The following is a 14147-nucleotide window of genomic DNA, read 5'->3' as shown; positions in this document are numbered from 1 at the left end:
GCAAAAGTTATATGCTATATGAAATGGATTAAGATTGCCGGGAGATGGTCTAAGAATCAGGCCAGCAAAAATGTATTCTAATATCAAGTAATCTTTAATATAATACATAAACAAGTATAATACATACAGCTTGAGTTAATCAAAGTGAGTTGTACATGACTTAGGTGTGCATTAAAATTACAAGTCACACCTGTAGCACTTCTAGGGAATTCTAGAAGATTTCAGGCTAGACTGAGACATATATGAAAATGATCAGTGGGTTTGAGAGCTTCTTTGCCTTCTTGTTAGCTGGCAAATAAAATACTGCACCACATTCAACATAAAAAATGTCAGCTTGGAGGCTCGTTATTTCATGCCATATGTAGTCTGTACTATGACAAGGGATGAAACCTATCATGGGGTTTGTATGGGATTAAATTAAAAAGATAAGAGAAGCTACTGAGACTGCAAAATTTATGGAAAGATCTGGCTGATGCTTGATGAGTGGTCCCTCGCTATATCGTGGTTCACCATTTGCAGTCTCGCTGTTTCGCATATTTTATTTTTTTTGTGTGTGTGCGCAATTTTGCATGCTTTTTTAAAATATCAGTCAATCTCGTGCCGTGTCTCCTGACAGTACAGAATGCGTTAGGCTTGTCAAATCTTCAATCGCTGTCAGTGTGACTCTGAAGTGCTGTACTGTATGTTTGTAAATTTTCTCCCCAACAAACACAACAATGTCCACGATACGTCGTCACCTGCAGGTGCCTTTTGCCTTTCAAACTGATCCAATCACCTGAAATTTCTTGTTAATTCTACAAGATTCACAGTCAACATCAGACATTTTGACATAGGTTAGAATTCCTTAACAGACAGCTCCCTGGTTGGACGCCTGGCCAGTTGGTCCCTTGCAGCATTGCCTTTATTGCAACTGTTAAATGAAGTAAAATGTCCCCAAACTATATTTTTTGCCATTATTTTTGTCCTTCAGTATACTTCAGCCCTCACCTATGATGCAGTCCATGTGATGACTGAGGCATTCCGATTCCTGCACAAGCAAAGAATAGATATAAGTCGTCGTGGCAACAGTGGGGACTGTCTAGCTAATCCAGCAGTGCCTTGGGCGCAGGGGGTGGAAATTGAGCGTGCCCTCAAACAGGTAAAAAGATTTGAATGTCTTTAGTTTGAATGCACAAACAAGAAATCATAAAAGCTAGGTGTAAGAGTTTAGATCTTAGATTTTGTTGAAAAATCTTGCTGTCTTTTATTTGGTTACTTGTCAAAAGCTATTAAAATTTAATGTTTGAAAATATAATTGAAAATATAGTCATTTGAAAATTGTTCTTCCTCTACCAGTGGAGATGACCAAAAGTAGGGTTGCCCTTTGTTAACTTATCCTACTATAGCCATCAAGTCTGGGTGTGCATGAGATCCAGAAAAGTGCCTATTTTAATTTTAATTTTTGTAATTTAATTGACTGAATTTCATTCTTAAGCTGTGCCATTAATAATTCAAATAATGTGTATTCAGGTGCATGTAGATGGTTTAACAGGGAATATTCAGTTTGACCAGTACGGGAAAAGGATCAACTATTCGGTGACAATCATGGAGCTTAGGAACAATGGACCTGTTAAGGTAACTAAAACATCAGGTTGCCATAATATGTATCATTAGAACACATTTTCTAGCTTGTATGTGCAAGATATTTGCATAACCTTACTTGTGTTTGTTCACAGATTGGGTATTGGAATGAGGTGGATAAGATGGTTCTGACAAAGTCAGACCTTTACCCAAATGACACAATGGGAATGGAAAATAAGACTGTCATCGTTACAACGATACTGGTAACCCATGAATAGAGTTACAATTGACCATGTCAGTCAATGTCAAAAGTTTTCTATCTTCTATTCTATAATAGTGCAGTAGTAAAGATGATCCAAAATGTGAAAAAATAGCATGAAATTTTGAAGAGGCTGTCTGTCTCCTGATTCCAAACTGGGATCTTGTTCCACAGAAGAGGGGCATGAACGCTGTAGGCTCTGCCTTGCATTCTACTTTTAAATACGCTAGGAACCACAAGTACATCAGCAGTCTGAGAGTGAAGTGCTGTATTGGAATAGTATGGTACTATGAGGTCTTTAAGATAAAATGGGACCGGATTATTCAAGCCTTGTATGAAACAGACATTACAGATGTACACATGGAAATCTGCCGAAAGCATTCAGTAGTTGCTTTTCTTACGATACAATTTTGGGGGTTGCTTAAAATCCACTTTGAGGGCACATTTGCATCTGACTGTAGCTAGTACAGCATCTAGTCAGCCCCAGCAGACCTGGGGGCAAAAGGAGGTCTGCCTAGAGCAGGGATGTCAAGCTCCAAACTCCAATATCTGTCAACATGAAGAAGTATAACTACACATTTAATCTCTGAGATAAGGTAATATAAGACAAAGAAGGAGGGAATAAATTCACTGCATTGAATGTATCCTTGGGTGATATTAGCAAGCCTGGGTAACATTTCTTATGTGTTTCTCAAAGATGAAATTAGAATCAAAAATCACCCCCCGGTTTCTGATGGGTGATTTGACATGTATGGATAAAAGACCTTGAGAAGAATGTTACCTGGATGCAGCATCTCTGAACCAGTAACCAGTAACTTTTGCTTTATCTGACTTTAATTTCATGAATTTTCATGAATTTTGCACGATTTCTTCTATCTGTTGGGCATTTTTTAAGGTTGGAAGGGTCACTTGCATCAGTGGATTTTACAAGTTGCCCCTATACAGAAGTCTGGACAGACCCTCTGTTCAAAGAGTGAGTCTCTGAGTATTACCACAATAGGTTAACAGAAACAGATTGAAGCCGGTGGTGGGGAATTCACCCAGCCCTCGCTACCTCACAGTCTGCTAGATAATGCATTGTTAGGATTTACAATTAGCAACCCTGAGTAAGGTACCATCAACAGCCACACTCATTAATGGTAACTCCCCCCTAATGATCTATGGTACTTGGAAATTTTCTAGGATATAGTGGCCTGGAAAATAGGTCTCTTAATTTTTTTTCCACTTGATTTTTATTTATTTTTAGGAACAGGAACATTAACATTTACACAGACACAACAAGAGGGGAAAAAAAGAAAAATGAAAAGTAAATTACTAAATGAAAATTGCCCATTGAAAGTGCATACATAAAACTCTGTCGCTCTGTGTTACATTATAACACCCACAAAGGCTGGAGTTACTAAATTAATTTACTTAATTTCTGGTTGGAGCTGAGCTGAGGGATCTCAGTCTTCTCGATACAGTCAAATGAAATGTTGTATCTCTGTATAATTTGACCAAATGGTACCATAAATAATCGAAAAAAGGATAGGTCCCCTGGGGGACTCCACAGTTCAGTCCAGACTACAGAGACCTGCGGTCACCAATGGAAACAAAAAACTTACAGTTTGTCTAAACCACCACAGAGATGTCCCAGACACCGTCCCAGTGCTGCAGCCTCTCTATCAGAATTTGATGTCCTGTTGTATAAAATGCTGAACTTATGTGAGGTAGTGCAAGAATAGAACATTCACCATATTAGCAGTTTTTAAGATGTAATTTGTAACCTAATACACACAGTCATAGTATTGTGATGCTGACTGGATTTTTTTCAAGGATGTTTTTAAGAAGCTGAAGACAATCTTCTCTAAGAGTTTTGCTGTAAAATGTTACTTTGAGATTGGTCTGTACAAACAGTGCCATGGGTTTAGATCCAGGGTTTTGAGTTTTGGAGATGTTTAGGGGATTCTAGTTAGTATTTTTAATAATCTTGCATTTTATTTCAGTATTCTGTATTATTTAGTCTTCTTTTCATCTACTAATTGGAAGACTGTTGGTTGATTCCTGGCTGCTGCATGCCAAACATCCTTGGGCAAGATACTACTCTGAGCACTCATTCACTCATTTACACAAGCACCTATTTTATGCCTTTAAGTGCTTTCTATCTATACTCACACACATTCATACTACAGTCTACTGTATTGTTAACATTTCAATGTGTTTGTGTATATAGGAAGCCCCGTATGTGATGCTAAAGAAGAATGCTGAATTGTTTCAAGACAATGACCGTTATGAAGGTACGTTACATCAGGTACTATATGTCTATATGATACTCATAAAAAATGTTTGAAAAGTTATTTACAGCACAGTAAAATGTTTTATTTGTTATTTAAACCAAAAAATCTAGACCAAAATCGTCATATCAGTATTCTGTAATGAGACTGACTGAAACTGGACGTTCAGTACAGAATCCCAAAAGGTTGATTCTGTCCATGTGGACGTAGTGTTTTCAGTGGGAGCAAGTGTCACTTGGATGAGTGATGAAGCATTTATCTAAATGACAACGCTACGTGCAGATGAACAAAATTAACCTTTGGGATTTCCTTGCCTGGATGATGGCGCATGCATTAACACGTAAAGTAAAGTAGAGCCAAGTCCTACATCCAAGATGGCGCCGGAGTGCATGGCTCGCCGTCCACGGCTGTCGGATCCACTTTTGCTCTGCGTGTTTATATTGTTTTTGTCACTTTTATTGAACAACGCTAATTCTCTACTGATCTACTATCGTGAAACTCTCTTAAATATTCGACTTGCCATAGAGAAACTGGTAAGGACTGATGGACAGGACTTTTTCCCACCTCCGCTACTCTCTGGAGTACCGGCTCACCTGGGCTACACCCCTACCCCATCTCATAAGAAGCGCTTTAAACGTCGGAGAAAATGCAGCGGGCTGTTAGTGAAATTGAAATCATATTTAGGTTTTTCATCTGGCAGAGACAGAACAGTTTCCCAATGCACTCTGGCGGAAATCTGACCTTTGCACCGGCGTTTCGTCTCCCGTTGCTTCCTGGAACCTATTGCCACCTGGCTGGTACCTGTTGTCGGCTCGGCTGAGGAGATCCGTCCCCGCCTTCTCTTACCTCGTCTTCGCAGCGGTGGAGTAAATCCGCAGAATCCAGTGAAACAGGTTCCTTGGATGGATGTCACCGCAATGATGGACCCTACCCGGATTGCTCTGGGTAACGCTAGGTCGTTAGCAAATAAAACGTTCATATTAAAGGATTTCTTCACTTCTCATAATCTGAATTTCCTCTGTGTGACAGAAACTAAGTGACGGTGAGTTAAGCGCTTTCTCTGAACTATTACCGCCAGACTGTTCCTATTTTAACTCACCGAGGACTACGGCCGAGGTGGAGGAGTGGCAACAGTTTACAAAAACATTTTGATTTCTCGCCTAGAACATCATGTTGGAATTAGAGGCACTGCCTTGGAGTGGTTCAAGTCATACCTGTCTGACAGAAGTTTCTCTGTCTCACTTGGTAAATTTTATTCATCTTCCGCCCCCCTCCCATGTGGTGTACCCCAAGGATCCATCCTTGGGCCCCTTCTTTTTAGCATGTATTTACTTCCCCTTGGCCATATTATTAAAAAACATAAAATTCCGTTTCATTTTTATGCGGACGACTGTCAAATTTATTTACCCCTGAAACACAATGACCCTAACCCCCTCAGGCCTATTTTAGAATGTCTTAAAGATATCAGAGCATGGCTGGCTCTGAATTTTTTTTAATTTTAATGAAAAGAAGACAGAGGTCATTATATTTGGGCCGAGTGGCCCTGGTGTGCCTCCATCTGACTTGGGTCCTCTCACTTCCTGTGTGAAACCAATTGTTTCCAACCTTGGAGTAAAAATTGACACAGGTCTTAAAATGGACAAACAAATAAATACAGTGGTGAGAAATAGCTTTTTTCAGTTGAGGCAGCTTTCTAAAGTCAAACCTTTTATTTATTTTTATGACTTCGAGAGAGTTTTACACGCATTTGTGACCACTTGCCTTGATTATTGGAATGCGCTTTATATTGGTATTGATCAGGCTTCACAATCACGCTTGCAAATGGTCCAGAATGCTGCTGTTCACCTGCTGACAAGGACATGCAAACGTGAGCACATTACCCCTGCTTTTGCCTCCTTACACTGGTTGCCTGTCCATTTTAGAATTCATTTCAAAATTTTATTGTTTGCTTTTAAAGTTTTAAATGGCCTGGCTCCTTCTCTTACCTGTCAGACCTCCTACATCGATACACTCCACGAAGGTCTTTCAGGTCAACTGACCAGTCACTCCTCGCTGTCCCCATGTCGAGACTGCTTTTGCTGTTGTGGCCTCCAAAATATGGAATAAACTGCCCTTCCATATTAGGTTGGCCCCAACACTTGAAATGTTTGAATCACTTTTAAAAACTCACTTTTTTTCAAAGGCTTTTTAGGAGTAGTAACAGAGTCAGTTTGTAGTCGGTTTGTAGTCAGTTGTTGCTCTCAATCTTTTTTATTTTGTTAGTTTTAGTCATTGTATATTTTATTGTCTATTTTACTCATATTTAATATATATACTGATTTATTTTTATCATTTTCATTTATGTATTTATTTTACTGTTATTTATATTTATTTCTTTGTCTGCTTAGTGTATGGTTTTTAACATTTATCTGTTTTATTTTTGGAAAGCACTCTGGCCAACTTTGTTTTTTTAAAGTGCTATATAAATAAAGTTGGATTGGATTTGTAGATTACACACAAATGCTACTGCCACCATTTAAAGTAGCACCATGTGAGTGGCAACCAGTGTGTATAGCATTCTGCATATACAACCTTTCATTATTCATTCCTCTACTTGAAGTATTAATGAAAATAATTTGTTGTTTGAAGTATGTGCCATGAAGATAGCTCTATGATACCACAATAGCATATGTTTTTCCTTACTTTTAAAACATTTTCAAGACATTTACAGAGTAAATTTGATATGAAGATATGTGATATTCAATTACACACTACTCTTGTATCTCATATAAGCGACTTTGTTGTTTGGCTGTTTGTACTGATGCAAGGTTACTGTGTCGACCTGGCTGCGGAGATTGCAAAGCACTGTGGGATACGCTACCAGCTAAGGATTGTGGGAGATGGCAAATATGGAGCAAGAGATGCTGAAACCAAAATCTGGAATGGTATGGTTGGAGAGCTGGTATATGGGGTAAGACTTTACAGAGGCACAATAAACAACAGAATGTTTTATTTAACTTGAGCATGAGACAAATTAAATATTGGTGGTAGTGCAAAACAAAAATGGTGTGTGAAAACCATGTTCAAAGCAAAGTTTATAAATATTACTTAAGACATGGAATAGAAATTGTTAAGTACTAGATTTTATCTCTGCTGAACCTCTCTCTTAGAATTGCATGAGCACATTTAACCAAATGCCTGGAAATTTGTGGACATCCACCAACTGCAGCTGCATATTTCTTTATGGTGGTTTTACCTGCACGTCCTGCAGTGTGAATGACACTTTAAACTTGAACTTTTCTTCACTTTTAATTAGATTAAATTGGTATTAATAGTAATTAATAACATTCATTAAAGATCTGAGTAACTGACCAAACACTGCGATCATTTAAGTTAGAGGAGGCAGTCTGAAAAATCTGGAAAATTAAGCTTTATGTAGCACAAGTTCAGAAAATTTCCTCATATAAGATTAGCTGATTGTTGGGGTTTCATCTCTAACACTGTGTAATAACTTTAGTAATTTAGTGAGTTACAACGTATTTTTCGACAAATTCATTACATGAGATTCTTGGATGAGACTCAAATAACCATTTAATACCATCCAATCCCCCATTTTATAGATAAAATGGAGAGGATGGGGTGGATTCCAGCTTCATCTCCCAGATTTATAGTTTTGTTCCTGTTCACACTATATTCTTATCTTTTGTAACAAGAACCCAGACCAACAGACAGTTTTGCCAGTGCATGACACTTCTTATTTGTGAAAACAGTGGAGGGAGGCTTTTCAACCCCACTCTGTCCAGCTTAGTAATTCCCTGCTCTCCCTCCATTCAAAGTAGGCTATTGGGTCATGAAGGTGTCCCGAATTCTTTGATGTTGGGCTGAGAACAAACAACCAATACTCAGAGCAGGTCTAGTCAAGCCACAATTATTTATTTAGCTTGCATGCAAGGGAGATGTACACAATACCACCTTCCGTGTAGTTCTCAAAGAGGAAGCACTTTGATACACAGTTTTATATGTCAGGGTTCACGCCCCTTCGTGCGTAAGCAGATAACATAACATGCATCAGTTACAGTTAGTGACAGCTAGACACAATTCCTTTTTTGGTGATCTGCTACAATTACTCAGAAATCTATCTTAACTGCCTTTCACCCCCACCTGTTTCCTGTTGTTCTCGTTATGAGGATGTGTCATTTATAATAGTAAATGACACATCCTGAGTCCATCCTGTTCTGACTGTCGCTGTGCAAGCACGTATGCAATTACAATCAAAGCACTTCTGGTAATACCATATGATCTAGCACATTTTATTAGCGGCTGGGTTAATATGGCCTCTGCTGAAATACTGCTTCATGATATATTTTCAACAATTCCCCCTTTTGACCTTCGAAAGAAGGTCACCATACTTCTGATGCTGCTACTCCCCTAGGCACCCCTATTGCATCCATATATGTTAAAAACCCCACAAATAAGTCAAACAAGTAAGTGTACGTCCAGAACAGCACCTTGCATCTACACTGGGCTGTGAGCTGCCCTGCCCTGTTTCCTGAGACCCTTACCCCCTTTTCACCCAGTATAATAGTACAAACCCGCTCTTGCCCACGGGCCAATTTATGTCATGTTTTCCCCTGGAGGCATTTCCTTGGGCTGGATACACCACCGTACACCAGTCCGCTGGGATCTCTCCTACGTCATACTTCTGACTTCCCTTGCTGCTCACTGTAAAATCAAAACAGGTATAGTTAGCGTTTCTTCGGGTAAAAGGTCCCTGAGTAGTTTTATTATCAATTGGTGGAATTGCACTTCTGGTTATTTTAAGCACACAACCAAATCCCCGCGTGTCATTTGAATAGACAGGGCCAGGTTCAGTGAACAGGTGTGGGCGGGTGGCTACGCACGCCACACAGTCTGACACCTTTTGTTCCTTTATATTTTGAATTAGCCAATCTAACCCCAGGTTGATATTTCTATACCCAGTACCTGTCAGTTCTCTTAGTTGTCGCGCTTTCCCTCTCTGGACAGTCTGTCCCCCTTTAACGGCTGGACCAAATGTGGGATGACCACTGTGTTCGGGCAATTAACATAACATAAAAATCACACAAACTATTAGTAAAGCTCTCTCACACCTCCCATTACTTTTCAGCTTCCACCTTTGTGCTCAAACTAGAAACTCTGTCTAAAGGGCTTTTGACCTTCTTTACATTTAAACAACTAATCTTCTGGGACGGGCAATTCTCTGTGCTCTTCTCCTCTTCTTACTTTAACCTCATGGGTAGACCACCATGAGGTCTTTTTCCACAGACCGGGGGATTATTCTGCCCCCTTTTTGAGGTCTGGGTGTTTCTCTGACTCAGCCAAGTCAGGGCTTCTGTCCTTCTTAGTCTGGTCCTTCTGGATTTCCGCCAACTCCTTCGTGGTTATTGCTGTGGTTCTGGAATCCTCTCGAGGTGACCAGCAGGAGCCCAAACGGCATGACCCTTGACCTCAATCACTGACTGGGCCATCTGCTATGCCTGGAATGATGTGTGCTTCTCGCTGGTTCTCTAGGAAAAAATCTGGAGCTCTAGGAACTTATGGTCCATTATAATCTTAAATTTTACCTGTACTTGAATTGTTAATCACACAAATCACCATAAAGTCATAGAAAAAGAAATCATAGAAACTATTGTTTCAGGCAAGTGGCCCCTGGTGCATGCCTCTAAAGTCTTCTTTGTGCATGTTCCAGTATTCTACAGGTACTTCCTCCTGCAGTCCAGAGATATGGATGTAAAGTTAGGTGAACGTCCTTACAGTGTGTAGAATTAAACACTATATGATTGTATAGTTAAATGTGGCTTGTAGGCTAGAATCACTTATGTGATCACAACGACTGCCAAAGCGCTGTAGTAGCAGCAGCTCTTCCAAGTCCATGAAACAATCACATTGTCCCTGTCACTGTGTCTCTACTTTCCAACAGAAAGCAGATATAGCTATTGCTCCCCTGACAATCACTCTTGTCCGTGAAGAGGTGATAGATTTCTCCAAACCCTTCATGTCTTTGGGAATCTCCATCATGATTAAAAAGCCACAAAAATCCAAACCAGGTGTTTTCTCCTTTCTGGACCCACTGGCCTATGAAATCTGGATGTGCATTGTCTTTGCCTACATAGGAGTTAGTGTTGTTCTCTTTCTGGTAAGTAAGCCTGCTATAATGAATTTGCATGCTTTGTTGAAATCCTATTTTAGGTGCTATCCTGTTTTCATAAGTATCAGTGCCTAATATGGTTATGTTAAAAGAAGGCATAAATACTATGTTTGAAATAAGTGACATAATACCTACTGACACTTATTGAGACTAATGTATTATGTCTCAAAAAGTGTAGTTCAAGTTTGAAGCCCAACCTTCCTTGCCTCAACTTTAGGGTTAATTTAATAGAAAACTAGAAACTTGCTTCGATTCAGCAAGATTTTATATTTATGATCAATTGATTACATGTAATCTGATTTAACAACAAGGAGGTACACTACAGAGGAGCAGTTTAGTTAAAAATATGTCATTTCTTAAAGAGCAATCGCGTCTTTTAATGGCAGTATAGTTAGACAGAAGCCCCTCTTCACAGCCTAGGCACCTACTTTCTGGCTGGGCTCTTTGAAACAGTGGGAAAAAATGAAATGCCTTTTTTTGCAAACTTTTAGAAAACCCTGTTATAACAATCTATGTAATTTGTGTATTTCTGTTGACATTCTAATGCTTTGCTGTTGTAGGTATCCAGGTTCAGCCCTTATGAATGGACGCTTGAGGAGCCAGAAGATGGGGCCTTGCCATTAACCACTGAATCCACCAATGAGTTTGGGATCTTTAATTCTCTTTGGTTTTCTTTGGGTGCTTTCATGCGACAGGGTTGTGACATCTCACCAAGGTTGGTATGCCCTTGACATTTCATAGTCATATACGGTATTAGCTCCCGATGTTGTAATCAGTATATTATATTAATACACATTCACTGCCTCGTTAATCAGGAACTGAATATTATACTAATTAAGGGCTGTAAAACAGCCGCAGTTCTTATCATAGACTGAATGAGATGAGATAAAAGTGCATTAGAAACTCTGTTCATGCTACAATTGTTCTGTTCTACTTCAACCCTAATATTTTTACACTGACTTGGTATAGCATCATGTTTGTAATGTTAACTATGGCCATGAAGACATGTATGTGGTCATTGTTAAACTGTCCAGTTTGGGTGAGGCTGTTGCCACTATGGCATTGCTGCTGTAGCTAGCTGTGTTGGGCAAGTCACTGTAGCCTGTCAGCTGAAAATATTTTCTTTATCTACAATGACTTATGACCAGTCAAAAGTTTGGACACACCTTCTCATTTAATGTTGTTTCTCTGTTTTTACTACTTTATACATTGTAGATACATACTGAAGACATCAAACATATGAAGCAAAATATATGGAATTATGTAGCAGTATTTTGGATTCCTGAAAGTAGCCACACTTTGCTTTGTTCACAGTGCTGAAAACTTTTGGCCTTTTCTCAATGAGCTTCATGATGTAGCCACCTGAAATGGTTTCACCTCACAGGTGTGCCTGTCAGGGTTCAGTGGTGGAATTCCTTGCCTTCTTAATGGAGTTGGGACCATCAGTTGTGTTGAGCAGATGTCAGGTTGGTACACAGCTGACAGCTCTGTTTGACAGCTGTTCAAATTCATATTATGGCAATAACCAATCAGCTAAGTAGAAATGACAGCTAAGAGAATTATCAGTCCATCATTACTTTTAGAACTTTTAGAACCAAGAAGGAGACCTGACCTAAAACCCAAAGGAGATGGTTTGGGATGGAATGGACCGCAGAGTAAAGGTAAACAGGCCAACAAGTGCTCAGCATCTCTGGAAACTCCTTCAAGATGCTTGGAAAACCATTTCAAGTGACGACCTCATGAAACTCATCAAGAGAATGCCAACAGTGTGTAAAGCAGTAATCAAAGCAAAGGCTGTTACAAAGAATCTTTAATATGAAACATGGTTTGAGTTATTTCACACTTTTTTGTTTATTACATAATTCCATGTGTGTTCATTTACAGTTTTGATGCCTTCAGTAAGAATCTACAATGTGTCAAATCATAACAACAAGTGCCTCAAGATGTAATTGAATGAATTTGTCATGAGTCCTAGAACAGTTTAATTTGATTCATGTGTTTATGTGGGCAGGTCTCTTTCAGGACGTATAGTTGGTGGGGTGTGGTGGTTTTTCACTCTGATCATTATCTCGTCATACACTGCTAACCTGGCTGCCTTCCTCACGGTGGAGAGGATGGTGTCTCCCATTGAGAGTGCTGAAGACCTGGCTAAGCAGACGGAGATAGCATATGGAACACTGGACTCTGGATCCACCAAGGAGTTTTTCAGGGTAAGGACTTTTAGTATCAGCTGGACAATAGGAAGAGCCTGCTTCAGCACTTCCATGCACCTAGAGTGTTTATGAAATTTATTGTTTCAAATGGGAATCCTTAGATGACAAAATATGATGATTGTAGTCTCGCAACTTAATCCAAAATTTCTGATAGATCTTTCCTTGGAGTTCAACTGAATCATGTCCTGAAACCGGTCCTCTTTATAAGCTGAAAGATATATTTGTCCCCAAAACTAAATTTTGTCATCCAAAAGAAAACTTGAATTCAAGTCAGCATGGTTTCAGGCCCTTTGTATGTTAATTTTTTGTATGTCACATTCATTTAACTGTGCCATCTAAGTGTTCAAAGAGTGCAGTGAAAAAAACGTGAAAGAATGAGGGATCAACATTTGGACCATATACACTTACAATACATAACTTTTTTATCAAGTATAGATAGTTTAATGATTAAGAATCTGCCCTCTGGATCTATAACTGTATCGAGTACTGTGAAATTAATATTTTCATGTATTAAAATTGCTACTCCCCTTTGTCTAGAATTATAACAAGCTGAGAACACATTAGGAAACTCGGGTGTTTTAAGTTCATTCGAACCTCTAAGAGGTCTGTGGGTCTCTTGTAAAAGGGCAACATCTGCCTGTAGTTTTTTGAGTTGGTTAAATATTTTAACCTCTTTTCTCTGGAGCCAGCTCCATTTATATTCCATGTAACAAACCTCTGTACCCCCATAGATGTCTGTGTATAACTAGGGGTGTACGCTGTGTGTGTCGCTTAGACAGGTGGAGAGAATACATCACTTGTTCGTAAATAAAGAGAGGGAGAGAGAGAAAGAATGTGTGGCGAGATGCTCCCTGAGTCTGACTATGTGTGTGCATATTTACTAATATGAGTACGCTTGGCTTAAGTGTGTGTATCCCATTGTGCGCTGTCTGACTGATGTAATTGTGCTGCCGTTGAGCGCATGATTGTGCGTGATCGTGCTGTGCGTATGTGTCGAAATAAAGGATGTTGTTTGTGGAAGTGTGGAAGCAGGTGATCGAAGCAGTGAAAGAAATTAAGAAAGAAACAAAGGACAAGGGTGAGCAGCATAAAAACAATGTTAAGTTAATGCAAGTTAGTGTGAGTGGATAGGGAAAGGGTGTAGCGGATTCTTATCTGAGGTGAAGCTGTCCGTCCACGTACAGCCGGTCCACAGCGATGATAGCGCGGGAGACCTTCTGGATGAAGCCGCGTCGGATTGGGAAGAGGACCCTGCGTTGTTCCAGGATCTCTTTGGAGAACTGGTCGTTCATGATGAAGTCCGTTCCTTTTAATTCCCTGCTGCGGCTTTTCACCTGTTCCTTTTGTTTGAAGTGGCCGAATTTGGTCACAATAGGACGTGTCTCAATTTTGGCCGGGGAAGATGCACTCTGAGCCTTCTTCATGACTAAATCTTGGAAACAGCGGTCGATGTAATCTTGGAGAGCTTCTAAACTCTCCCCGTTGTCCTCCAGGGTGTTAGAGATGATAGGACAGATGTTGTTAGTTATATGACAATTGATTAGTATATTTGGTAATACTGAAGCTCAAAGAAACTTTGTTCAATTCTAAACTACCATTCGCTTTAATTTTCCGCCAAAATCTCCGGGGTCTGACGTCAGTTACAACATGAGTTGCTTACCTTGTCCGTCACTTCC

The 14147-nt window shown here is 39.6% G+C and overlaps 1 protein-coding gene across 7 annotated transcripts in view; it reads left to right on the top strand.

Moving 5' to 3' along the window:
• The window catches only part of LOC146517620 (glutamate receptor 2-like), a 97928-nt gene that overhangs the window by 33977 nt on the left and 49804 nt on the right, over window positions 1–14147 (top strand). For all 7 annotated transcript variants that reach the window (XR_014874717.1, XR_014874716.1, XM_085164008.1 and 4 more), the window contains exons 8-15: window positions 971–1138; window positions 1510–1614; window positions 1716–1823; window positions 4032–4095; window positions 6900–7042; window positions 10031–10246; window positions 10819–10973; window positions 12270–12468. Coding sequence is in view for 5 of the 7 variants with exons in the window: in XM_085164008.1 (XP_085020134.1) it covers window positions 971–1138; window positions 1510–1614; window positions 1716–1823; window positions 4032–4095; window positions 6900–7042; window positions 10031–10246; window positions 10819–10973; window positions 12270–12468 (1158 nt within the window). In the remaining 2 variants the exon portion in view is untranslated. The remainder of the gene's footprint in view (window positions 1–970; window positions 1139–1509; window positions 1615–1715; window positions 1824–4031; window positions 4096–6899; window positions 7043–10030; window positions 10247–10818; window positions 10974–12269; window positions 12469–14147) is intronic.

The sequence above is a fragment of the Neolamprologus multifasciatus genome, chromosome 6 (genome assembly GCF_963576455.1).
Source record: "Neolamprologus multifasciatus chromosome 6, fNeoMul1.2, whole genome shotgun sequence".
In the NCBI taxonomy this organism is placed as follows: domain Eukaryota; kingdom Metazoa; phylum Chordata; class Actinopteri; order Cichliformes; family Cichlidae; genus Neolamprologus; species Neolamprologus multifasciatus.
The sequence above is the reverse complement of the archived record's forward strand: the minus strand, read 5'-3'. Positions and strand labels throughout refer to the sequence as shown.